The sequence below is a fragment of the Dermacentor albipictus genome, chromosome 2, assembly GCF_038994185.2.
Source record: "Dermacentor albipictus isolate Rhodes 1998 colony chromosome 2, USDA_Dalb.pri_finalv2, whole genome shotgun sequence".
Taxonomy (NCBI): Eukaryota; Metazoa; Arthropoda; class Arachnida; order Ixodida; family Ixodidae; genus Dermacentor; species Dermacentor albipictus.
In genome coordinates this window covers 18,821,940-18,848,389 of record NC_091822.1, presented here as the reverse complement: position 1 = coordinate 18,848,389, position 26,450 = coordinate 18,821,940, and the positions used below count along the sequence as shown (strand labels likewise).

The window sequence follows — 26,450 nt, the reverse complement described above, 5'->3', positions numbered from 1 at the left end:
ATGTGGAGGAAGCAGCTTTTTTTAGACCATCAGCTTTTAACAAAAATTGTTAAAAATTGCATAAGTGGGGAAAAAGAAAGTAAACTGCAAAGCTTTTACCTTGGTAGCTCAATAATAAATAATGATATCATAATTCTTTATACTGCACTTAGACATCTAAAGTAGACAAAATTGATGTAAAATTATACACTGCTCCCAAAAATATACCACTAATTTGCGAGTACTACTTTTTCAAAGCCATCATAAGCTTTACTACAATTCGCACAAACTCTACACTCCTACATCATATTTGCTTGCTTTAGCTGTTTTTAACAGGTGCTGTTTATATTAATGGGATATCTGTTTTTGGTGCAAAGTTATGGATTTCTAAAGTAGCTTCTATTTTTTTAAACTTACCACTTTTTGACATACTTTGTAGAATGTACAAGGGTGTGCAAATATTCAAAACTTTTGGATAATGAATTGAATAGTCTCCTATTCGATTTGCTCTTTGATTTGAATAGAATTGCTATCTGTAGATGCAAATATTTTTATAATACTTTTGAAATACTTAGAGATGTCAACTGCACCCAATGAAACATAAAATTGGAGCAAAAGTACTGTAAATTTTCACCCCCACGAGCGTGGCGTAGACGTAAAGTGCAAGAACTTGTATTTTAGGGGAGCAGGTTGCATTGCTTAGGTAGCCATATTTTACAGGCTGTACATACAGCGATCATTCGTGCTCTCTGAAGAGTTCGGTGCATTTGAAGAAACCACTTGCTTGCTCCTAATGCTCCGTTTGTGCTTTTAATAAACAATGCTTCATAATGTACTATGTAATGACATAAACTTGCTAAATTTAAGCATACTAGGATGCAAACATCGTTTTATATTAACTGTGATAACGGCTGTTCATTATTCGAAAACTAACCGATTTGCTTCAGGGAATACTCTGTGTGATTTGTATTTGATTTGGTATCAAAAATCACTATTCGCACAACCCTCACAATGTATGAGGTCCTAAATCAAAATTTCCCTTCATACATTTGTCGGAATTTAACTTTCTCTCTCAAGTGCAACAAATTTCATTCATATCACTTCATTCAGCAGTTGTCTGATGAGAGCCCTTCTGCATTTTGCATGTATTTGGATAGGGAAATTGGAGTTGCCCGGAGTTAAAGCTTCCTCTTAAGAATGGTGAGGTCATTGTGGCATCATCAACGCAGCTTGCAGGGAGACTCGAACGGCCTGCCAGGTGGCATGAAGGCAAACAGCTGGTGAATGGGAAGGAAACATGATGGTTGCTTTTGTAAATTTGGCTGGCACCACAAGGTGTAACAAATAATGGATACTGCACACCTTACGTCATCATCATCATCAGCAGCCTATTTTTATGTTCACTGCAGGACAAATACCGCTCTTAGCAATCTACAATTACCGCTGTCTTGTGCTAGCTGATTCCTGATTCCACCTGCAAATTTCCTAATTTCATCACCCTACCTAAATTTCTGCCGTCCTCGGCTGCGCTTCCTTTCCCTTGGGAACAATTCTCTAACTTTAATAGGCCACCGTTTATCTACCCTATGCATTACATGCCCTGCCCAGCTCCATTTTTTTTCTCTTAATGTCAACTAGAATATCGGCTATTCCCGCTTGCTCTCTAATCCACACTGCTCTCTTCTTGTCTTTTAAAGTTATGCTTCACATTTTTCATTTCTTTGCTCTTTGCGTGGTCCTTAACTTGTTCTTGATCTTCTTGTTAACCTCCAAGTTTCGGCCCCATATGTTAGCACCTGTAGAATGCAATGTTTGTACACTTTTCAACGACAATGGTAAGCTCCCAGTCAGCTTTTTGTAATGCCTGCCATATGCACTCCAACCAATTATTATTCTTCTGTAAACTTTCTCCTCACGAACAGGGTCCCCTGTGAGCAAGCGACTTAGATAATCATACTCCTGTACAGATTCTAAAGGCTGACTGGCAATCATGATTTCTTATTTCCTTGCCAGACTATTGAACAATACCTTTGTCTTCTGCACATTAATCTTCAACCCTACTTTTACACTTTCTTGGTTAAAGTAATTTTGTGTCAGCGCAAAAGCACAAAAACGTAGACAAGATACACAGGTTGAGTGCTGAACTCCTGTACTTTTTGATTGCGCAATGCCTCCGTGACTGATGGTATCTCTACTGAGTCAAATGTCTTTTTCATAATCTATAAAAGCCATATAGAGAAGTTGATTGTACTGCACAGGTCTCTCGATTACCTGATTGATAATATGGATGTGATCAATTGTTGAATAACCTTTCCTGAAGCCAGCCCGTTCTCTTGGTTGATTGAAGTCAAGTGTTGCCTTGACTCTATTGGAAATTATCTTGGTGAATATTTTATACAATACTGAAAGCAAGCTAGAGGGCCTATTCTATTCTTTTAACGTCTCCCTTCTTATGATTAATATAATGCTGACGTATCAGAGCAAGAAGTGGGGAATTCCCCTGACACAATGGTAATAAGTTTGTGTAAAAGAGGTGACAGCAGAGGTGCATACCTTGCAGCTATTTCCCTATGTTGGCCATTAACAAGGAGTCTTTCAGGCACAAAGCACAGGGCCGATGAGAACACCTATGTAAGCTTCTATGCAAATGTTTCCTTTCTTTAACTTATGTTTGCCTTGTAGCAAAGAGGGATACTATACAGTGCAGTTCATTCATAGCGATACCACATATAACGATATATCGGTTATAATGATGGGTCAAAGTAACAGTGGCATTTTATGCATTAGGTCTATGGGGGCAAAAACCACATATAACGATATGTTATTCACTGCATGTCAGATATAACGATCAAAATTTTGCCGTCAGGGCCGCGTTTGCCATGCAGAATAATCCTGACATTTGCTTTGCTTGGTTTCCCTGAAACAAATGATGCCGAGGCGGGGCGATGTAAACCTACACGAGTTCGTATCTGCCGCCATTACCACGCAGCGCATCCCGTACCGCCCACACACTGGAGAGCATCGCGAGTTGGCGCAGCGCACCACAAGATGGCGCCAGCCGCTTCATGTTTTTGCGTTTCACGCATCACCCGCAATCGCACCCAAAGAGAGAGAGAAAATGAGAAAAAAAGGTAAAAAGCAAAGCGGCTTGGTGGCTCCCATCCCCCAGCAAGCGCGATAGTAGCTTCACAGCAGAAAGGGACACTAAAGTGAAAAATGATTTCTTTGGCATCAGTAGATTACCGTTCTACAACACCAAAAACACCACTCTTACAACGATAACACGTTTCTTAAGCCAGAAAAAGCGCAAGAACAAAATACGGGTGGCGATGCCTACTTGAGTTCCCGCACCTGGGGGCTGTGACGTGTTGGATTTTGATGGCATCTTCTAGGGCCTTCTAATTATATATAGCGGTACAGATTGACTACATTGTGTTCTAAAGGATCCAAATATTAAACATGACAAGTTTCGGGAACGTTTGGAATCCTTGGAATACTTTGGAATCCCTGACGTCACGCTGACGTACCGGCGCTGGGGTTTCGGTGCGAAATTCAAATACTGATACTTAGACCTTCATTTTCTCATGTAATAATCAAACTATTTTTTTAAAATGACTGCCTGCAGGGTTCTCAAACAATGATCCATTAGTCTAAACTGATTTATTGTTTCGCTTTAGTGTCCCTTGAAGCCACCGAAGTAGCGGACAGCCAAGCTCGAAAATGGTGCCGACAAAGCGCAAAGCTGTGTCGCTTGACACAAAGGTGCAAATTTTGTAGGATTTTCGACGCAGCTTCAAGGTGATTGCCCTCATTAAGAAAATATGAGCTCACTCAGTTGACAATATCGACAATTCTGAAAAGCAAGAGCACTGTGATTGTGAAGGCAGGAAGTGTTATTGGCCATGCTGATCAGTGGAAAAGGGTTAGGGACCCTTTCTACGCCAATGTGGAAGAGTCACTTTATCAGTGGTTTATCACAACCTGCGCACATAATATGCCAATCAGTGGGCCAATACTTGCTGCCAAAGTAAAAAACTTTGCTTTTCTTGTGGGACGGCCAAATTTTGACCCTGGAGGAGGCTGGATTGAGCGTTACAAAGAGCAGCATGGCATTGTTTATGAAAGCATGGTAGGAGAAGCAGCGTCCTTGGACATGCAGGCAAAGTAGCAGAGTGGCTACTAGCAAAGCTGCTCGGTGTGCTGGAGCATTGTGTGGGCAAGGATATTTACAACTGTGACGAAACTGCTCTTTCTTTTTCAAATGTTGCCATCGAAGATGCACACTTTTAAAGGAAATACATGCCCCAGCGGGAAGCACTCTAAACTTAGGGTGTCTGTGATGCTGTGCATCAGCATAGACGGGACCCATTGCCTCAAGCCTTTCATTATCAGGCGATCCAAGAAGCCAGCATGCTTCAAGAATCAGCACATCCCCATCCGCTATCGCAGCAATAAGAAGGCGTGGGTGACCCGTAACTTGTTCGAGGAGTGGCTGCTCGAATTGTACAGCATAATTGGAAGTCAAGGAAGAAGAGTAGTGCTGCTACTGGACAACTGTAGCGCACATGGCGTTAACCCAAAGCTGACATCGGTCGAATTGATGTTTTTGCCTCCCAAGACAACAGCAGGCCTGCAGCCATTGGACCCTGGCGTGATAGCCAACTTTAAGGCTTTATATCGGTGGCGCATGCTGGAGAGGCTAATCTTAGTCATTGACCACACAGTTCCTGGCACGTCGGGCCATGGCTGACCTGAAAATCAGCCTTTTGAAGGCCATGCGCATCGCCTATGGTGCATGGTATGAGGTGAAGCAGTCCACCATGCGAAACTGCTTCAAAAAGGCGGGCGTTGTGGGCCAGGACGAACCTACCCTCTCTGCAGATAGGGAGACCAACACGGTGGATGCCGCCAACTTAACCGAGCTCTGGGAGCACTTCGCTACTGGTGACACAGTGACAGGTGGTGCGTTGATGGAGGAGTTCTTGACTGCAGACAGTGCTGCCTCGTTCTGTGATGAGATCACCGACGAGGCGATTGCCGAAGGTGTGCTGTCATGACAGACGGCAGTGTTGTGCGACGGTGGCGACGGCAGCAGTAACAGTGACAAGGAGATTGACAGTGGCTCCTTGACCCCAACCTCGATGTCCACGCAAAGTGCATTGTCATCGATTGACTCCTTAATTGATTATGTGCATTCCAAAGGATTGCCACCAGTGTTTGCACAACAGCTGGAAGCTATGCGTACCACGGTTGTGAAACTGAAATGGCCACGAAAAGAAGTGCAGATTTAAGATTGTTCCAGAACACCTTGCTTGACAGGATCTTTGGTGCTAGAAATAAAGTTTTGTTTTTCACAGCCTACTTTCTGCAACATCTGTTCTTTACTGCAAGTGGTGGGGAATTTGGTTTTGTAGCTACTAAAATATGTTCTGATTTTTTTTTTAACGGCAGTTCGGATATAGCGATCATCGGTTATAATGATAATATGTTTCGTATTTCTCGATATCGTTATAAGTGGACTGCACTGTAGTGGGCCGTTCTCTCCAGTGCTTTTGCTTGGAGAATGCTGCTCGTGCTGAGAGTCTGTGCCCTGTCTGCCCTGTCGGACCCAAATGCCAGTGACTAATAAACATCTTTAAAAGAGGTGGAAGGTGCCTCAACCTACGATGTCCATCCTGGAACTTCGATCCCGTGCCCTACGCCCAACCGTGCCTGAAGGCGCATCCCAGCAAGCCCCTCCTACTCCATCATTATCCATTGTGCACGGGCAGAAATAGAACTCTTGCCATTGTTATATTTGTCGCTCACCAACATTTCTTCGCTTTCAAGGAAACTACTTGTCCAAGCCGAATTCCATGTTCCTCTGAACACGTCAACGGTCGTGCCCATGTACTTCAGTGGAATCCCACATGGTGTTGCACTACTGTCTTCATCTGACCGCTTTTTCACTCAGAAAGGTCTGCTGCTAGCTTTTGCGACAGTGGACATCACACAGGGCTCCAGCACCATTTTCATTTGCAACCCATTCCCATACCCTGTGATGCTGCTCCGAGGTGAATGTCTTGGCAATCTAGAAACAATCGAGGATGTGCAAGTTATAGACGCGCCCGATGAACATTACTGTGCTAGTTCCAATGTGCTCAGTGCTGTTTCTACATGTGACCTATCCGATGTGTTCGGTTCTTTTATTGCCGATGACCTTGCACCGGTCCTGCAGACTCGGCTTTTGTGCCTCTTAGAACAATTTCGTTCTTCTTTCGATGTAGGGCAATCTTACCTGGGCTGGACGTCAACTGTTACTCATCGGATTTGTGATATCGAGGATTTCGTTTTCAAACCAAGCTGATTTGCTTTCAGGGGCCACTGTTGTAGTTCATTAGAGCCTATTTAAGTGGCTGCTCTCTGAACAAAAACGTTCTTCGCCCTGATACTGGCCTGCGTTCATGACCTTTCACCAGGTGTGCCTGGGGTGGCATTCATGGTGGCTAGGCTGACACCACAGGATTGACCCTGGCTTGCAACCGCCATTGCGGCAACATCCGTATCGTGTACATCCTGTAGAACATTGTGTAATCAACGAACAAGTCGACGACATGCTTCGCCGTGAGGTGATACAACCTTCCAACAGTCCATGGGCATCCCCTATTGTCCTTGTTACAAAGAAAGATGGTTCTGTGTGGATCACCATTGCCTCAACAAGCTCACTCACAAGGACGTCTGCCCTCTCCCGCACATAGACGACATGATTGACAGTCTACAAGGCGCAGAATTCTTTCATCTCTAGATTTGCGCTCAGGGTATTGGCAGGCACCCATGGCAGATGCCGATCAGCCGAAGACAGCTTTTGTCACACCCGATGGCTTATACAAATTTGACTTAATGCCTTTTGGACTTTGTAATGTGGTGGCAACTTTCAAGCGCATGATGGACACAGTTCTATGTGGCTTGAATTGGCACACATGATTGTGCTATCTTGACGATGTTGTAGTTTTCACTCCTGACTTCACCACGCACCTTCAACAGCTCCGGTGTGTTTTGATGTGTTTAACAAATGCTGGCCTGCAACTAAATCTAAAGAAGTGCCGATTCGCAGCTTGGCAGCTGAAAATTCTAGGTGACGTTGAATACAAGGATGGAATACTCCCTAATCCAGCCAAACATTGGGCCATTGCCGAATTCCTTAAGCCAACGTCTGTCAAAGAATTGCACAGTTTCATAGGTCTCTGCTCTTACTTCAGACGCTTTATTTGCAATTTTGCCGGCATCATATCGCCCCTGACGAAGCTACTTAGAAGCAACGGACTCCTCACTTTGGGGTCGTCTGAGCGCGACAAGGCCTTCACAAAGCTCCCTTGTTTGCTAGTGTCTCCACTAATTTTGCGCCATTATGACATGACAGCCCCTACTAAGGTGCACACCAATGCCAGCGGTGTTGGCCTCAGCACTGTTCCTGCCCAGCGCAAACAAGGGCTTCCTGAGTATGTCAGAGCTCATGCAAGTCGTACACTTAGGAAAACAAAGACCAATTACACTTTGACAGAAAAATAATGCCTGGCCATCATTTGGGCTCTTACTAAGTTACGGCCTTATCTGTATGGCCATCCATTTGATGTAGTCATGGACCAACATGCACTATGTTGGCTGTTGTCCTCGAAAGATCCCTCAGGCCGTCTTGCCCGATGGGCACTATGCCTGCAGAACTACAATATCCGTGTGCTGTACCGCAGCAGACAAGCATTCTGACGTCGCACCCTCTCGTGCTCTCCCTTACCTCACGACAGTGCCTGCTGCTCACTACCCCATTTTACCGTTTCTTTGCTCGACCTTACCACCATCACTTCTGAGCAGCACGAGAACCATTGGATTGCCTACCTTACAGACTTGCTTTCTGGTTCATCAGCACAACCAACCACTCACACGTTGCATCGTCAAGCTCATCATTCGTGACAACCTGCTTCATCAATGCAATTATAACCCCGAAGGGCATTGGCGAGTTGTTAGTAGTACCTCGCAGTCTGCGTTCCAGTATTGCAGCTTTCCATGCCAATCCACAGTGTGTACACTCCGGAGTTTTCAAAACGTATCAACGCCTTCTATAGCAGTACTACTGGTGAGGGATGTACAGCTCCATTCAGAAGTTTGCTTGCTCTCACCCTGATTGTCAGTGCTGGAAAGCTGCACCCCACCTCTTGCCAGCCATTTTGCAACCTTTACCTTGCCCTACCCGGTCATTTGGGTGCGTCGGCATTGATTTGTCCTGATATCAGCTGGAAACTGCTGGGCCATTGTGGCAGTCGACCATCTCACGTAACATGCCAAAACTGCTGCCCTCCCGGCAGCTACACCACGCAATGTTACCTCTTTCCTGCTTCGTCGATTCATCTTGCATCATGCACCACCTCAGGAACTGCTCAATGATTGTGGATGTGTCTTCCTGTGCAAAGAAGTTGAAACCATTCTTAAAAAGTGCCACGTTGTTCATCGTACAACTACTGCATACTATCCTCAAACCAATGGCCTTATACAATTCACATTCTACGATACTTCAACCGTACGCTTGGCAACATGCTTGCCATGTACGTCGCCTCCAACTACAAAAATTGGGATGTCATTCTTCCCTTTGTTACCTACGCGTACAACACCGCTACTCAGAGCATCACCGGCTTTTCACCCCTTTTCTAACTGTACAGTAGGCACCCGTCGCACACCATCGACACAATTCTACCATACTGGCCGAATAAATCTTAATGTGTGCCCACTTCTGCCATGGCAAGACATGCTAAAGAGTGCCGCGATCTTGCTCAGGCCTTCACCTCCATTGACCAAGAGCGCCAGAAGAGCACCCGCGATGACACCATTTCTGCACTCACCTTCCTTCCTGGAGTGCTTGTGTGGCTCTCGGTTCCTTCTGCTGCACCTGGTCTCTCTTCAAAACTACTACCCAAGTATGAAGGGCCCTACTGTGTCATCAAATGTGCATCCCCCTTCAACTACGTCATCGAACCCGCTGAACTGTCTTCAGACATGTGCCGTCATGGATGAGGCATTGTCAACGTCGAGCGCCTCAAGCCTTACTATGATCCACTCATAGTGAGGAGCTGTTAGGTCACCGGATAGCTCCCTTTTCATTCCCAGGGATAATTGTAGTGAAGAAGAAGGATGCTATAGTGGGCCATGCTCTCCAGCACTTCCCAGTATCCCTCCAGCGCTTTTGCTTGGGGAACGCCGCTCATACTGGGAGTACGTGGCCTGCTCTAATGGTCGGTCCAAAATGCCAGTGACTAATAAGTGCCTTTAGAGCCTTTACAATGACCAACATATCAGGAGCTGGCGGCCTGGTTCACATTGCATGTTGAAACAACAACAGTAACGGTACTATGTGGCCCTGTCCCTATACAAATACATTTTCACCTGCAACAGTAGCTCTGTGGCCATGCCATTGAACTGATAAGCTCGACGTTCGATCTGGTCACAGTGGCTGCATTTCATTGGGGCTGAAATGTAAAAACGCTGATTTACTTTGATTTAGGTGCATGTTAGGAAAACCCAGGTGGTCAAAATTAATTCGCAGTCCCCCATTACAGTGTGCAGCATAATCACATCATGGTTTTGCGACATTAAACTCCGAAATGTAATTTTTTAAAATACATTTCCTGCCCACATATGCAACTGCTGCTTTCAAGGGGGCTGGCAATTCACTGATTTCATACTGAGTAGCAACAAAGGACACGACAAAGCAATGCACTTCAAAAATAAAAATAAAGAATGAAGAAGACAAAAGAACAAAAATAAAATATCTTATTCTCAATAACAGCATAATGCTCAATAGTGTGCAAATATAAAATAGGTTTCTGGTAATTTTCTGATTCAACAAAAAAGTTTCTGGTCTGTCTTGCAAGGTAACCTCATTGTGCATGTTTAATATGTCGAACCTAAATTTTTCTTAAAATGATGTTAAGTGATGTGGTGGTGCGGATCTCTCAGTCAATGTTTTGGGTTTTTAAGGGGATGGTGCAGTGCACCTCTAGTGGTCATACAAGCATGTAGCATGATGACACGGAGCTCCATATATACAAACTTTGTTTTTTAACATCGGTTCTTGCCCAACCTTCAGCCTGCTCCAAAATCGTATACTCATGTGAGTGTGCTCCTTTGTTTGCCAGACGGCATCTACGTTATCAGCAGTGGCAATGTGACATTCAGGCATCATGTTTGATTGACTAGCTGTGCAAATTGTGTTGATAGTCCACTATACTACTTATTCTTGTTGTCAAAGGCAACAAAATTCTGCGTGGTTCTATAGGTTTATCTGTTTCTCAGAAAATTGCAAGAAAGAAAAGAAGAAAGTAAAGGCCTCCACAAGAAATATGCATGCTTGTTGAATCATGCATATTCTTGTATATGCAGTGAAATTGATGCCTGATCCACATGTTTAATTATAGTTTTCTCTTGGACAAAGCTTTTGTACAGCTTCTGTATATTCTAGTTCCTGTAGTGATGTACTCCATGTCGGGCTATGTATATTTTAGGAATAAATCGCTTGAATAGCTTGGTATTACAGCTTTTTTTTTCTTTTTTAAATTTTCTTTTGAAGCATTCAAGAAGCTCTTTCACACTGCGCAAATGCGACTTTCAGCAGCCTCTCGGATCTGTTGTTTTCTAATTGGGTCATTTGATTTAAATGTGCTTGGACCTTTCTTTTTCAGATGAAATCATACCGATTGTCCGGACAGTCACTGTCGAAGATGACTTGGCTGTGAGTTTTACTTTCTGATTGACCAATCATCAGGAAGATAAAACAAATGCTTGCGCATGGGCTGTCTGAATGTACAGTGCGGCTCACTCATAAAGGCAACACCTAATTGGCATTCAGACCAGCATGGCTTGAACGTACCATCAACTTCTTACCTTTCATTGTTGCTAGCCTATGAGTACCTCACTAATGCTAAGACTGACATTTTTGCAAATTCAGAAGCATAGCTCATCAACTTGAGTTTATTTTATACTTTTCACTTTAGTGTTCTCGTGAAGTTCCCACATCCTTTCTTCTCTGAAAACTGAATATTGGATTGTCATCAAATTATTTTCTCCGTATCATTTCTTCAGGATATTATCATTCGCAGTGTCAAGTAGCTTATCCTGGCAACGCAGAAGCCACAGTGCTGCAGAAAGAACTGATGGATGCCTGCCGTGGCGGGTGGGTGCCTGTTGTATGAGACTGCTAATCACAAGCTCAGGCGATCAAATCCTGGTCATGGCAGCCACATCTTGAAGGGGGTGAAATGCAAGGACACTTCTGTACTGAGCATTGGGTGCCCAAACACCAGGCAGTCAGAATCAGTATGGGGTCACCCGCTACGGCATGCCTCATTTTCAAGTTGTGGTTGGGACATGTAAAACCCTGCAGTTTAGATGATGTAAATGTGCTTAAAAGACTGAATGATAGGTGAAGATGGGACTTGCATAGCTCATCATCATGCTAAAACAACATGCCCAGCTAGGTGTACTGGGGCTGTATTCTGTAATGGTTCGCTTTGGAACCGGTTCGCTCTGGCTGTTACTTCAAGATGATGTCACGCAGAGAAATAGTGGAATGCCACAGCGCGAGGGAGACCAATGAATGTGCAGCATTGTGTCGCAAGGTCACGTCGTCATTTTTGTTTGTACTTTGGGGACGATATCATTATCATCATCAACAGCCTATTCATGTCCACTGCAGGACGAAGGCCTCTCCCTGCGATCTCCAATTACCCCTGCCCTGCGCCAACTGATTTCAACCAGCACCCACAAATTTCCTAATTTCGTTGCACCATCTAGCCTTCTGCCGTCCTCTACCGCACTTCCCTTCTCTTGGTACCCATTCTGTCACCCTAATGGTCCAACGGTTATCTAGTCTGCGCATTAAATAACCTGCCGAGCGCCATTTTTTTCTCTTAATGTCTATTAGAATATCGTCTATACCTGTTTGCTCTCTTATCCAAACCGCTCTCTTTCTGTCTCTTTGCATGGCCCTTAACTTGTTCTCAAGCTTCTTTGTCAGCCTCCAAGTCTCTGCCCCATACGGCAGCACCGGTAAAATGCACTGATTCTATACTTTCCTTTTCAATGAGAACGGTACGCTCCCATTCAGGAGCTCACGATGTCTGCCGTATGCGATCCAACCTATTTTTATTCTTCTGTGAACTTCCTTTTCATGGTCTGGGTTCCCTGTGATTAGTTGATCTAAGTAAACATACTCCTCCACAGACTCTAGAGGCTGACTTGCGATCTTGAACTCTTGTTCCCTTGCCAGGTTATTTATCATTATCTTTGTCTTTTGCATATTAATCTTCAGCTCCACTCTTACACTCTTTCTGTTAAGGTGATCAATCATCTGTTGCAACTCGTCTGCATTGTTGTTGAATAGAACAATGTCATCGGTGAACCGAAGGTTGTTGAGGTATTCGCCGTCGATCTTTACTCCTAAGCCTTCCCAGTTTAATAGCTTGAATACTTCTAAGCACGCAGTGAATAGGATTGGAAAGATTGTGTCTCCTTGTCTGACCCTTTTCTTTATAGGTATCTTCCTACTTTTCTCGTGTAGAATTAAGGTGGCTGTGGAATCTCTGCAGATATTTTACAAGGTATTTACGTAAGCATTCTGTACTCCTTGATAACATAATGCCTCTATGACTGCTGGTATCTCTGCCGAATCAAATGCCTTTTCGTATTCTATGAAAGCCATATAGAGAGGCTTATTGTACTCTGCGGATTTCTCGATAACCTGGTTAATGACATGGATGTGATACATTGTAGAGTATCCTTTCCTGAAACCTGCCTACTCCCTTGGTTGACTAAAGTCCAGTGCTGTCCTTATCCTATTGGAGATTATGTTGGTGAATATTTTATATACCTAATACTGGCAGTAAGCTAATAGACCTATAATTTTTCTGTTCTTTAATGTCTGACTTTTTGTAGATTAGTGTAATGTTTGCATTCTTCCAGTTTTCTGGGACACTTGCAGTTGATAGACATTTCGTACAGAGAGCCGCCAGTTTTTCAAGCATTATATTGCCACGTCCTCGACACAGCTGACAGCCACTTGGTGCGATTCGGTGCCACTTGCTAGGCATGTTGGGTAGCTCCCAGAAGAAGAGAACGACGAAGGTGCCAGGACAGCGATATATAAAGAGATCTATAGTGTCGACCGAAGTCTCTTGTGGCTTTGTCTGTGACAAACTGGTGGAGGTGCTGGGTATTCACGACTAAAATTAGTCACTAAAATCTGAGCAGTCCATGACGACAGCTGCAAGATGCTGTGGGCTACGCAAACCTGTCGAGCCAACAAGACTGATAGATTGCCTTCAGTGATTCCGAGATGGGGAGGATCATCGTCTGTTTCTACAGTGATCAATGCAGTACTCCGGGGTGGTAAAGTAGCACAGTCACCCGAAATGCGCTTGGACTGTGGGTGGGAGTCGTTTGAATGAGTTGCGTGTTCGCTGGAAAAAGTGACAAGCAACTTGTGAAGGTTTATGATTGCGCCGTACTCCCGAAGAAAGTCCATGCCGAGTATGACCTGCCTAGAGCACTCTGCCAGTATTATAAATGAACCGACAAATGTGACCTTACAAATTTGTACCCTTGCAGTGCATTTGCCGATTGGTGTGAGAACATGACCGTCGGCTGTACGGAGCTTAGGTCCTGGCCACGGTGTCGTCACTTTGCGAAGTGCAGTAACCAGTTGTCTGCTCATGACAGAATAATCGGCACCAGTATCGACAAGAGTGGTTACCGGGTGGTTATCTACAGAAGCGAGTATGTCGGCTGAAACAGGTTCACGGTTTTCGAAGGAAGGTGTCGAAGGTATACAGTCGTCGTTATCGTCGTCGTCGTCGACGCCGTCGTCGGGTTGTCGCAGCAGAGGATCTTTCGAAGTGTGTTGGACAGCGGCCCCACTCCTGGAGGTCGCTGTTCTTAGTTTCCCCGACTTGGGCTCATGGGCCAGTTGCCCACGGAAGTGGAGAACGTAGTGTAGCAGCTAGGTGACGCCGATCGTCGAGGAGGTGGTGATCGTGACTGGCGCCTCTGTGGAGACTGAGATCGGGTCGTTGGCAGGGACTGTTCAACCGGTGGGAACTGCGCGTACGGCAACGAAGGTTGACTGGCCAGATATTGCTGGATTTCTCTCAGGCGCTCTCCCTCACGTGGGCGACGAGCACCAGGCTGATAGCCCTGAAGTCCTATTCTTCGGTAGTAGCAGGCACGGTACAAGTGGCCCACTTCGCCACAGTGGAAGCAGAGTGGCTGATAGTCAGGTGTGTGCCACATGTCTGACTTTCGCGTATTGATTCGGGGGCTTGTGGACCCATACATATTTGTACGTGAAGCTTGGCCCTGGAGATGGCACAGCAGTTCTTCAGAAGAAGGCGGGTTACGGTGGTTCCCGGGTTGCGCAGGTAGCCTCACTGATTGTGCATAAGTCAGTACGGGAGTGGCTTCAGGTCTGGTTTGCACGAATGGCTGTGCCACCTGGCGGACTTCTTCATGGACGATATCTGTGAGGGACGTTACGGTCGGTTGAAATCGCACTCCCTGTAGTCGATCGGGCTCCTCACGCACGACACTACGTACAAGCTCTCAAAGCGCATTGGTGTCATAGGGCAACGAGAGAGAAGATGCTGATCCCAGGCTGCGGAATTCCCGCTGAACGCAAAGTCCCACACCTCTCTCACCATCTACGTCTCTCTTAACAGTATCCCCGTGACTATCTCCAGTGCATCAATGTTCCGCATCGAGACGATGCTTCTAGGAAGGGGGGTAATGTCACGGCCTCGACACAGCTGACAGCCACTCGGTGCGATTCGGTGCCACATGTTAGGCTTGTTGGGTGGCTCCCAGAAGAAGAGAACGACGAAGGTGCCAGGACAGCGATATATAAAGAGATCTATAGCGTCGACCGAAGTCTCTTGTGGCTTTGTCTGTGACAAGATCTCCTCCACCTTTGATTAAATCAACTGTTATTCCATCTTCTCCTGCCGCTTTTCCCCATTTCATGTCTTGTAAGGCCTTTCTGACCGCATCTCTAGTTATAGGAGTTTCTGTATACTGTTCATTATTGTTTTGAATAGAGTACTCCTGAGTGCTCTGGGTACTGTAAAGGCCAGTATAGAATTCTTCTGCTGCTTTTACTATGTCTTCGAGATTGCTGATGATATGACCCTGCTTATCTTTTAGTGCATACATCTTGGTTTGTCCTACGCCAAGTTTCTTTCTTGCTGGTTTCAGGCTGCGTCCATTTTTTACGGCTTCTTCAGTCTTTCTCACGTTATAGTCTTGAATATACCTTATTTTCGCCTTGTTGATCAGTTTTGACAGTTCCGCAAATTCTATCTTATCTCTTGAGTTGGACACTTTCATTCTTTGTGGTTTCTTTATTAGGTCCTTTGTTACTTGGGAGAGCTGCCTACTGGTTGGTTGCCTTGGTACCTTGCCTCCCACTTCAATTGCTGCCTCTGAAGCCAGCCTTGTTATGGCTTTGTTCATTACCCCTATGTCGTCGTCATCATCTCTCTGTCCTAAGGCTGCATATTTGTTTGCAAGTACTCGCCTAAATTTGTCTGCTTTTGCCCTTACTGCCTCTAAGTTGACCTGTTTTTTCTTGACCAATTTAACTCTTTCTCTGTTCAAATTGAGGTGAATCCTGGCTCTCACTAACCTATGATCACTACACTTTACCCTACCTATTACTTCTACATCCTGCACTATGCTGGGATCGGCAGAAAGTATGAAATCAATTTCATTTCTTGTTTCACCATTAAGGCTTTTCCAGGTGGATTTTCTGTTGTTACGTTTCCTGGAAAAAGTGTTCATTATTCTCAGCTTATTCCTTTCTGCGAATTGTACCAGCATCTCACTTCTAGCGTTTCTAGAATCAACACCGTAGTTGCTAATTGCCTGTTCACCCACCTGCTTTTTCGCCACTTTTGCATTCAAGTCCTCCATTACTACTGTATACCGTGTTTGCACTTTTCTCATCGCTAATTCAACATCTTCATAAAACTGATCTACTTCCTCATCGTCGTGACTGGACGTTAGAGTGTAGGTTTGTACTACTTTTAATCTATACCTTTTATTGAGTTTGATTACGATTACTGCTACCCTCTCGTTGATGCTGTAGAATTCGTCGATGTTGCCCTCTATGTCTTTATGGATTAGGAATCCTACCCTGTATTGCTTCTTATTTGGGAGACTGCTATAGCAGAGGACATGGCCGTTATTCAGCAATATGTAAGCTTCACCAGTTCTTCTAATCTCACTAAGGCTGATAATATCTCAACCAATGTCTGCTAAGCTAGCCTCACTCGAGAGGATTCGGGTGTTAAACATTACAAGGGTCAGTTTCCATTGGCAGCCTGCCTGAGGACGATATAGTAATTGCTATATTGCTAGTGGTTTAATTTTATCTGCGTTGCTTTATTCATTTTTTTTTTTCGCTAGGTGGTGCGCCACACTTCAAGCAATCAAAGCGCGAAGCAATCAAAGCGTTAAGCAAGCGAAGCATTAAGCAATCAAAGCACGCTAATAGTATCGCTAAGTATGGCAAGGCACATTTTCCTACGCACTGTAAAGCCTGTCGTTGTATGCCATGCTTTGAACAAGTATTGATTCTTGGCAAAAGCAGGGATCAAATTGCAGGGGAGCTGTTGGAAGCGTTTTATATTAAAAAGAAAGGGTCTGATTGTATCAGCGATACATCTATCATATTATATTCCGGAGAAATGTGCCTTATCCAAAGTATGTCATCATGACCATGTTGTTCTGTCACACCTTGGCTCCCTGCGCATGAGCGGAAGTTGTCTTTTCTTCTATGCACTTTTTCAGGCTGTTATTAAACAGCTGGTAGTTTGCCGCTTCACTGTCTTTCTTTCTTCTGTCCCTTTTCAACAAATGTATTTTGTGCCACAAAGTATACCTAGGACATCTAAGCACCAACTCGCCCAAGAAGAAGTCCTTTTGTCAATTAAAGTGGTTCTCTTTGTGTAGGCCGCGGCTCTAATAGGAGTTCGTTTAGGCGTGGCTGAGCTCCTTAGGGTGGACGATTGTGATGAGAGTTCCGTCCATGCATCCCACAACTACAAGAAACTTGCTGCAGCCAAGGAAACGTTCTTCACTGCAGCTTTCTCCTGCAGCGTAGAGAGAAATCTCACGCCCCTTTTTCTTTTCCCTCAATCGTAATGACCCTAGTGACGACGGTAATGATGCGACTGACTGACGGTTGCGACAACCCAATAGCTTCTACATTCCAGACACACTGCTGAAAACAACCTGAAGCACAAAAAACAAAACAAAAAAACCCTAGCGCGCACAGGACTTCCGTCGTCGTGTAAACGGTACTAGGTCTTGTGGTCCACGATATTCTAGCTCATTGCAAATCCATTGCATTCTGATTTTAGGGCGCCTAAACTGCCTTCGCAACTCGCCTTCGCTCATGTCGTATGCATCGCACCGTTGCCTCTCATCACGTGGCTGTCTTAGGCCAACGCTCGACAGCAACACAACCAAAGAAGCCACTATCGGCAACCCTCTCTTCGCACTGGCCAGCGCGAGACTGGCAGACGGACATAGTTGCCCTAGCAACCCTTGAGATTATGCTTGCCACCGCGCGGGACCCTCAAGCGAACCACTTCTCCGCGGTTCCTCTTGTAGCAGACGACGGGTTGCTTTCCAGATGATTGACAACCTGTGTGACGACAACAAAATTTGTTGTCATGCCTACCAGAGATGACAACAGCAAAGCGCTGACCAATGGCATTTGTGAGAGCGAACCGTTATAGAATACAGCCTCTGGCCAACAATTTCCTTAAATTTTTGGAATTGATGGTGAATAAAAATGTATTGCCTTCGAATGACATTAGATTAGAATTGTATTATTGCAGATCATGTCCAAGATGCAGTGTTGATTCTTTGTTTCAGGCATGCATCCAGACGCTGCAAAAGGTCAAAATTGAGGCGCCACCATTGGCAAGCGGTAAGATTTGATTCTCAGATCTTCAAAGTATGCAAAATGTATCTTCAAAGTGCATCTAGTTATATACAATTCGCTATTATTTGTACTGTAAAAGAGACAACAAAGGACATGAGCATTGAATCAATCTGGGATGTTTGTTTAAAACTGCCAAGACAATTGCCCTTTATTCTTTTTTTTTGGTGGGGGGTGGTGGTGAAGTTTTAATGAGAAATTTCTTCCCTCTTTTAAAGCATATAGCTGTCTTAGCTTCTATTGCCAATTTTCGTGCCGTGTCGCAGTTGGATGTTTGTGGTTGAACTTGCAATACAAAAGTGCTGAGGAAAGGGCGCATTGTGGGGAAAGCTTTGGGATGTGAAGGCGTGGAGGACTGTTGTACTTTGTGGAGAGCATGGCAGCAAAAAAAGAATGGTTGCTTGATGGTTCTTCGTTCGGGCTATTCACTTACATTGACAATCATCGTTAATAGCATCTGCACAATTTTCTCTTTTCCTGTGAAGCTTTACTCATTTACGTGTGCTGAGATGGATAGCACTATTATACGGTGTACAGCAAAGGATTCTGTGTCAAGCTACATCTCAAAACATGTGAATGAATACATAGTGCTACGGGATAGTATTTCCAATGACGAAGAGCCGAGCAGTAAGAAGACGATGACGACGATTGGAAGCTAGCGCGGGCTGTTGCCTCTTGGCCAACTGTGGCGTATTGCCTTGTAAATATACTTGTAAATAGCTTTTCGTCGGTGTCTTCCTACGTAACATATCCGAGCATAACATATCCGAGCATAACATATCCGTCGAGCCATGAAGGAAGGCTCGACGTACCGTCCACTGTGAAGCTCCGTGACGAGGTACAGGGAACCCAGCGCCTCCACCAGATATGTTATCCCTAGATATCAGATAGATATCAGCTATCCCTGTTTGTGCTCTGATCCACGCCGCTCTCTTCCTGTTTCTTAACATTGCACCTAACATTTTTTGTTTCATTGCTCATTGTGCGGTCCTTAATTTCTTTTCAAACTTTCTTGTTAACCTCCAAGTTTCTGCCACATAGGGTAAGTTAGTGCCGGTATAATGCAACGCTTGTGCATTTTCCTTTTCAAGAATAGTGATGAGCTGGTGGTTATGACCTGATAATGCCAGCCTTAGGCTCTCCAACCCATTTTTATTCTTCTGGAAATTTCCTTCTCATGATCAGGGTCCCCTGTCAGTGATCGACCTAGACGAATGTACTTTCACAGTACCAACAACGCCACTGTCAGCACGAGAAGATGATTGGTAAGCAAGTAAAGGTGCAAAAAGTAACAATGGCTGGCGACACCACCTTGAAGTTCCTGCACCAGCCTGCCATGACATCATGGAGTTTGATGCTGTCTGTTCGAGCCAAGTTACTTGTTTATCGGCAAAAAGTGACGAACTACTGGCTCTGGGGTTTTGCTGCCAAATTTAAAAACAATTATTTTTAACCTTCGTTTCCTCTTTTAATAATGAGCCTATTGCCGTAAAAATAGCAAACATAGGATTCTCAAAGAATACTTTAGCAGTCTAGATTGACTTTGTGTCCTTGTCGTACCAGGTAACCTTGTGCTAGCCCATTTGCAGTCTTCAGGTGGCAGTGCAGAGATCACGCGTGCACAAGAAACATGAAACCAGCACTGTTGTTTTGCAGTGCATGCATCTGCATTCCAAAGGTGCATCCTCTAATCACTTTCCTTGCAGGTAAACTTCCCTGTGTTGTCAGGCTGGCACCCAAGGTCTATTCAGAGAAAGAGGTGAGCAAGCTGCATGCCTCTTACCTTTATCAGATCTTGAACTGTCCTTATTTCTGTACTTTCTCGGTAATTAATTTATTGCTCACTAGCAGCAACCTAAATGTTGACTCTTCTTAAAGCCAAAGGTAAACATTCATCACATGTCTCCCCATTTGAGAAATATGAACTGAGTGTGAACTGGAAAAACTTCCAACAAAAATTTTGATGCAAGGCAAAACAAATTCTGCTGTTTCTTTTTGGGGTGAGGTGGCATGAGACTTGGAAGGCCTTATAATCATCTCGCAGTCACTCATGTCAGTTCATAGGGCTTGTGTTGACCCTGCACAGACCTTGAACGTACATGTCAGGGAGAGTTTCCAAAGTGTAGTCAATGTTCCCGGTCATTTTCTGATCGTACCATGACTTTAAAAGGAGCCACCTTCAATAAATTCTGTTTCTCTGTCAAGGCCTATGCAGTGGTTAAACACCTCACGACACTCTTACACGATACATCATTCCCTGGCGCTTATCCAAGTTTCCATTTGCTTTCATTTTATTGGCACTTAAAGGCCAACAGCAATGAAATTCCACTTTAGCTAAATCTCCTATGAATGAGCTGTATGTACTACTGAAGTAATCTTTGCACAGCGGCAGTGCTGTTAATTGCGTAGTTTTTTGTAAGCAGCCTTTAAACAGCGTCTAAGCAGACAATGGTGGCCTCGCTATGACCTGTGTCCCAGCATGGTGCGCCTGAGGTTTCTTGAGTGCACCGCGGCCTCCGGGCACTCAAGCTAGCTCGCGTCACCACGTCTGCAGAACCACAGAGACCAATCGGGGCACGCAGTAGCCCAGCATGGAGAGAGGGCTCGTCACAGCACTAGCCCCCCCAGTGGCCACAGTACCTGTGCTACACAGCAGTGTGGCCTCCAAGATTGCACGGGTGCCATTGCAGTCTCGGAGGTCACGTATTAGATCATGCGTCACTTCAGGCGAGCGGTAATGGCAGTGTATTTTTTTCAGTTTCAATATCAAAAACATCTATTTTTGTGAGCTTTTCATGATGCTTCGACTAATATTTAGAATGTCAAATTTTGCACGCAGCATCCTCCATGTCTATATTATCTTAAGCTAGGCTTTCTACATTGCCCAAATGTTTTTTTTGCACTTGGCCTTTAACAACCTAATTCCTTAGGGCTGTTAAAGGAACACGTGAACATGAAGTAAACTGTCAATCAATTTCCGTATAGGAACTAGTTTATATATGTTGGTAGAACTAGGGAATTACTAGTGCCATGAAGCAGTTTTCATTTTTTTTCTATTATATTTGGACAAAAAAGAAAGTGAAATTTCATTGCTCCAGCAACTACTACAACTTTGAGCCTGTCTGTGCCAACACTGTAAGGAAACCAAAGATTTTGGATGTATGCCTAGGTTGTGATAAAATATAATCTTGTTTTCAGTGTTCCAGTTGTTAATGTCGTTTGCATTTAATTTCACGTATTTACTCTCAGGGCTGAAGCATTACAGAGAGCAGTGGCAGTTGCTGAAATGCATAAATATAAAAAATAGCAAAGTGTACATAATACAAGTTCATAATGAATGAAATAATATTACCATATTGCATAAAGTAATCAGAAACAGTAGTCTTGAACACATTGGCATCAGTTATGGAATCGATGAAGGCTAGAAGGTGGCTCCAATTTGTGCTTGATTTTGGGTTGAAGGAATCAAATTTCATGTTGGTGCAACTGTTGGTGCAGCCTTTAACTGGTGGCTGCTGTGAAATGAAATGTACGAGGGAGACAAAAAAGAAAGAAAGAAAGACAATCATGGAATATCATTACTCATTATCCATGCCCATCCTGTGCATAGCCTCCACAACTTATTCCAGCAATTTTAAACAGTTGCTGTGGGCAGAAGAATTGGAGTAGAGAGCTGACTTTGTGTGGATATACCACACAGTGCAGACAGATTGAAGGTGCTTTCACAGATTAATTTGCAGGAGCAATAATAATTGCTGGACATCACTGGATCACTTAGTGAGTGGCCTCACAGTGCACAGAACAATGTTTCTAATATTGACAGTTGCCGTGTGCGGAAGAATGAAGGTGCCAGGCCTAACACTTGCACACACTCAGTTGAATCTGTGTACTGCCTGGTATGAATCTTGAAAGAGAAAAAATCACAGTGAGGCATGTTTTGGCGGGATTCAGAGTGGGCGCACCACAGGGGAGAATGCGATGTCAGGCTAAGAATGGAATGGCATGGAGATGTTCAAGCAACAGCACATCACTGTATCCACTGCAGCAGCTGTGGCACTGTGCCGCTGCTAAGGTTTCTGTTACGAGTCACAGTGGGCGCACTCCGGTGCAGACCAAATGCAACAAGGCCACTGGCCATTACGGTGCCCCCTAATGCAAAATTTGAGCGCAGCACTATACATGCTTTCGTTTCGCAATATATTGGCTGGTGTGGGCAGTCTGTCTCGTGCGGCGCGTTTCAAATGGAGCGAAGTGTGGCGTGACTCCCTTACTTATCATGAGATTGCGAGAGGCAGCGTGTGGGTGATGCATGCTCGCGATTCACTGCAGCGGCCATAGACAGACCTCTGCTCGTGCAGCCGCACTTTGTTTCTGTACAGGCGACGCGTGCTACTGTGGTGCCATATCGTAGCCATCGTTGCTGCAGAGCCCGTTATGCACGGCACTTTGTTTTTCTTATGCCTTTGCCATACCCTTCTCCTCCGCTTTCTGCCTCGCACTCTCTATGCCATCGCCATCTTTAATCGCATGCTGCACTCTGCATTCGCTTTTCCATCATTCGCCGTGCTCGTTCGCTCGATTACGAGGGACGCTAAGGAAGGCCGAGGCATGCTGACGCTCAACACGGAAACGGGCACCTGAGAGCTGTGCTCTAAAACGCTACTGTACTCAATTTCGTGTTAAAGAACCCCAAGTGGTCAAAATTATCTGCAGCCTTGCACTACGGTCTCCCTCATAACTCGCTGTGGAATTTCTGGACTTTAAACCTCACAATTGAGTTGTTTAACTTTAGCGCATTGTGGTGATATTTATAATGCCAGCGACTTGGCATAAAGTGCAGCACATCTGGAATGGAGTATAAGGCTCATCAGACTTAGGACTCTGCTAGTAAATGGCTGGCCATAGCGACAAATACACAAGAACTAGAAATATGATGCAGAATTTGTGCCCATGATAGTTACAGAAAATGGGGAAGATCTGCACCACAATAAGCAATTAGGGGGTGTTCGTAAGGCTAACATTATCCGCAAACGCAGTATTTAATGCCTGCTTCTCAGGAGGTTTCACAGTCCTCTAAATCCCAGGACTTTATTTTAATCATGATCCATAAGCTTTTGATTATTTGTATGTGTAATGTAACTGCAGAAGTACAAAAGGCATATTTGAATGCAGGTGAGTTAGAACTGCAGTTATGCATGCATAAAATGCAATAGAAGGAGAAGGACAATCTGTCTAGTGTGGCACATTTCAAACAGTACGTTTCATTGTGACAATATGTGCACAATGCAGTCAAGAAAGTTCAGTGTGATACACAAAGGTTAAGAAAGGGTCGTAACTATATTGTTACCCTTTACTGTCATGCTGTTGGCAAAAGTGGGAAAATAAAGTAGAAGTTTAAAAAAAGGTGCAACACAGAATGCAAGCAAGATGTTAGTCATTGGATCGATGAGAATGAGGTCTTTTTTGCTCAGTGTACTCATACTGTGCAGGTCACCACAGAGCAGGAGCTGTCGTTTCCTCCCATCGGCAAGGTGCTCGACTGTCTCCCAGGCAGCCCAACCATGTTCCCTGCTGGTAGGTTTTTCAGACGCAAGAGGGGTTCATGGAATGTGCATGCATTGAACATAGTGTGTAATGCCTGTCAAGAGAGTTTGTGTCACAACCTCAGTTAGATCGCTTGTAATCCATTAGCAGCTGCAATCAAACACGAGCATGCGATTATATTCTGGTCAACAACTGTCATCTGTCTGTTTGAAAAAGCCTGTCATTACAGAGGAAATTGGCAAGTACTTAGAGAAGCTGTTCCCATGTTTGTTTATGTATTGCATAAACTGAAATTCGTGGTCTCTATAGATGCAAAGTGCAAAGAAAACCTGGCCACTGCAAGTTTGAGTTTTACATCAATCCACAGGGCCACATCAGCCAGTGTACCTCTTGCAAAGATGCACCTGCATAAGCATGTGCTCAGCTTCTGAAGTGTGAAGAGAACAGCTGCTACAATAAGTGCACTTCCCAAGTTGAACAGTGGCATTTCGGACCCAGCCTCAGATGACATCCACTAGGACTTAAGCACCCTCCCTGTCCAGGACAGTGGAAGAAGTGAAGGCTTCAGACATGTGGCTACTACTTGGGGTTGCCAACTGTCCCGAATTTAGCGGGACAGTCCTGACTTTTGAGTAAATGTTCCAAATCCTGGCTTTTGATTTTTTTTCTAGCGAGCAACAATCAATGAGCCATGCAGACTTCCTTTTCATAAAGCCTGACAGCTCATTTGCACATTCTTCTCATTTGTCTTCTGTTGCATTGTCACAAACACGAAGGCTGTTTCATTTTTGTCGTGGTTCTATTGTCACATGGTGGCGACGGTGAAGAACGACACTGTGTTAAAAGTTACAAATTTTACTCTTCATTAGGCGAAGTTGTGCCCAGCAAAAGTAACAGTCAGGCACGACGATAGCGGCGAACCGAGTCGGTGATCTTCAAAAATCTGATCTGTAGATCAGACACATCGGCTATTTATGCATGGCTCAACGAACCTTCCAGTGTGGTCCTTGGTGCTCGCATAGGTTCTAGAATGTGCACCAGTATTCCCATTATGCACAGAATTCGATTACACAAGGCTCGGCAGAGACCTAGACAACAGATAGAAACATTGATAACATTTGAGGAACTTCCTAGACAGAAAGGTGTGTCTTACGCTGAATGATAAACTTTAACATTTGTTAGCCGGTGAAACGGGGTCATTGGATACAGATAAAGCAGTATGCATGTAAATATAGTTATTTTGTAGGCCCTAACTGTTTATAATACCTCTATCTGTATTGGTAGCTGTATTAGCCGGGCAGCTACGGCTTCTTTTTTATAGAATAAATTGTGACATAGTTGGACTAAAGACATTTGTGCGACATTGTTGCATGTGCAAACTGGCTGCTGGTGGCGCTCATAGGATTGGTGGTTGCCAGCAGACCCCCCTCGCCATTCCGACTTGGTCTGCTCGAGAGTTGGCAACCCTACTTGTAGTGGCATGCCATGTGTTAAGAAAAGCTGCTTGCAGCTGTGCTTCAATTCCCTCAGGTTGCAAGAAGTCGGGAATTAGCTTCTTATGAATGTGACTTGTTATGGTATTGCCATATGTAAGCACCAGGACACCATGCTTTGGCTTAGGGCTCTAAAGAAGGAGCAACTCAAGGAATGCACTTGTGGGTGAAAAAAAACCAGGCAAATGCTGGTACCTGGTGTCCCCAGATTATAGATTTAGTTTGACCCATTCATTCAGGCTGATTCAGGCTGATTCATTCAGGCCTGATTCCGCTGATTCCACTGCTCGCGCACACTCAGCATGCTGGTTGTGTCATCGTCTTTTGTGACTGGACCATTGTGGCACGTAGTAGTGCAATACAGGGCCCCCTTCTAACGAGGAAGCCATGAGCTGGACGAATGATGAAACGCAGATGGTGGGAAACACGTGGCGAGTAGGACTGGCCTGGTCAAGAGAGAATGTGACAGCAAAAGTAGCTAAAGTGTCAGGGTCGAAGTAGGCAGGCTTCAGACGGTACCGCATCTTCCCGGCCGTTGATGAGCAATAGAGAGTTTTGAGGTGCATGCTTGAGTACTTTGAACAGATCATCATACGGGGGCCGTAAGGGAGGACACACAGTGTCGTGGTGCATAAAGATGTGAGTGCAGTTCTCAAGGCCAGGGATGTATACACGCAGGGAAGAATGTCGTTCTTGGGGGGAATGACAGTACGCATAGTGCTGCATAGATGGTAAGCATAGTCAGAAACATTAGCAGGTACAGTAAGCGAGTCATCGAAGAATTCACCAGAGACTCGTACAATGGTGCCAAATGTAAGATCGGTGACGCTGATGGAAGAGGTGGCGAGTTCGGAGGATGGTGACGCTCAGCCAACGTAGGAGGGAGGATGCAAATCTTGGCGCCAGTGTCGACAAGATAGCGGACTTTGGTGACGCGGTTGGCGATGTGGAAAAGGTAAGTGGATCTCGGGCGGGGAACAGCAGTCACCATCAGTGTTTGGCCCAACTATTTCCTGCGTAGGAGCAGGGCTAGTAGCACTGGTTTGAACGAGAACCATAGCAAATGGTGGTACCAGCAAAGCATAACAATAAGAGGAGGACGGCGTCCAGAGGGACCGAGGCTGGGATGGCGAGGTTGTGACGAAGAATGTGGCCAGCGTGTTCGGATGGCAGCAACCTCAGCTGTCAGTCACGCCACTTGCCATGTGAGCTCCTTGTTAGCTTCGAGGAGACACGCATAGCTGTCGCCAGCACCTGTGCCACCGTGGGAGGGAGAGTCAGGAGGGCGATGAACTGTGGCCACAGAGGCAAAACTGACATCCATAATCCTTCGGCCAGCTGGGCCAGAGATTCCAATGTCGAGAATGAAGATGTGGTCAGGATAATGCGCAACTGCGCTAGAAGGCGCTGCA

At 44.9% G+C, this 26,450-nt stretch overlaps 1 protein-coding gene across 3 annotated transcripts in view; it reads left to right on the top strand.

The window, feature by feature from the left end:
- LOC135918430 (zinc finger protein 791-like) overlaps positions 1-26,450 on the top strand; it is a 153,887-nt gene that overhangs the window by 2,626 nt on the left and 124,811 nt on the right. For 2 of the 3 annotated variants that reach the window (XM_065452072.2, XM_065452073.2), the window contains exons 4-6: positions 17,935-17,989; positions 19,708-19,760; positions 23,491-23,575. In XM_065452072.2, coding sequence (XP_065308144.2) covers positions 23,563-23,575 — 13 coding nt within the window. In that variant the 5' untranslated portion in view covers positions 17,935-17,989; positions 19,708-19,760; positions 23,491-23,562. Of the gene's footprint in view, positions 1-10,685; positions 10,736-17,934; positions 17,990-19,707; positions 19,761-23,490; positions 23,576-26,450 lie in introns of all 3 variants that reach the window. The other variant, XM_065452071.2, reaches the window with a different exon arrangement.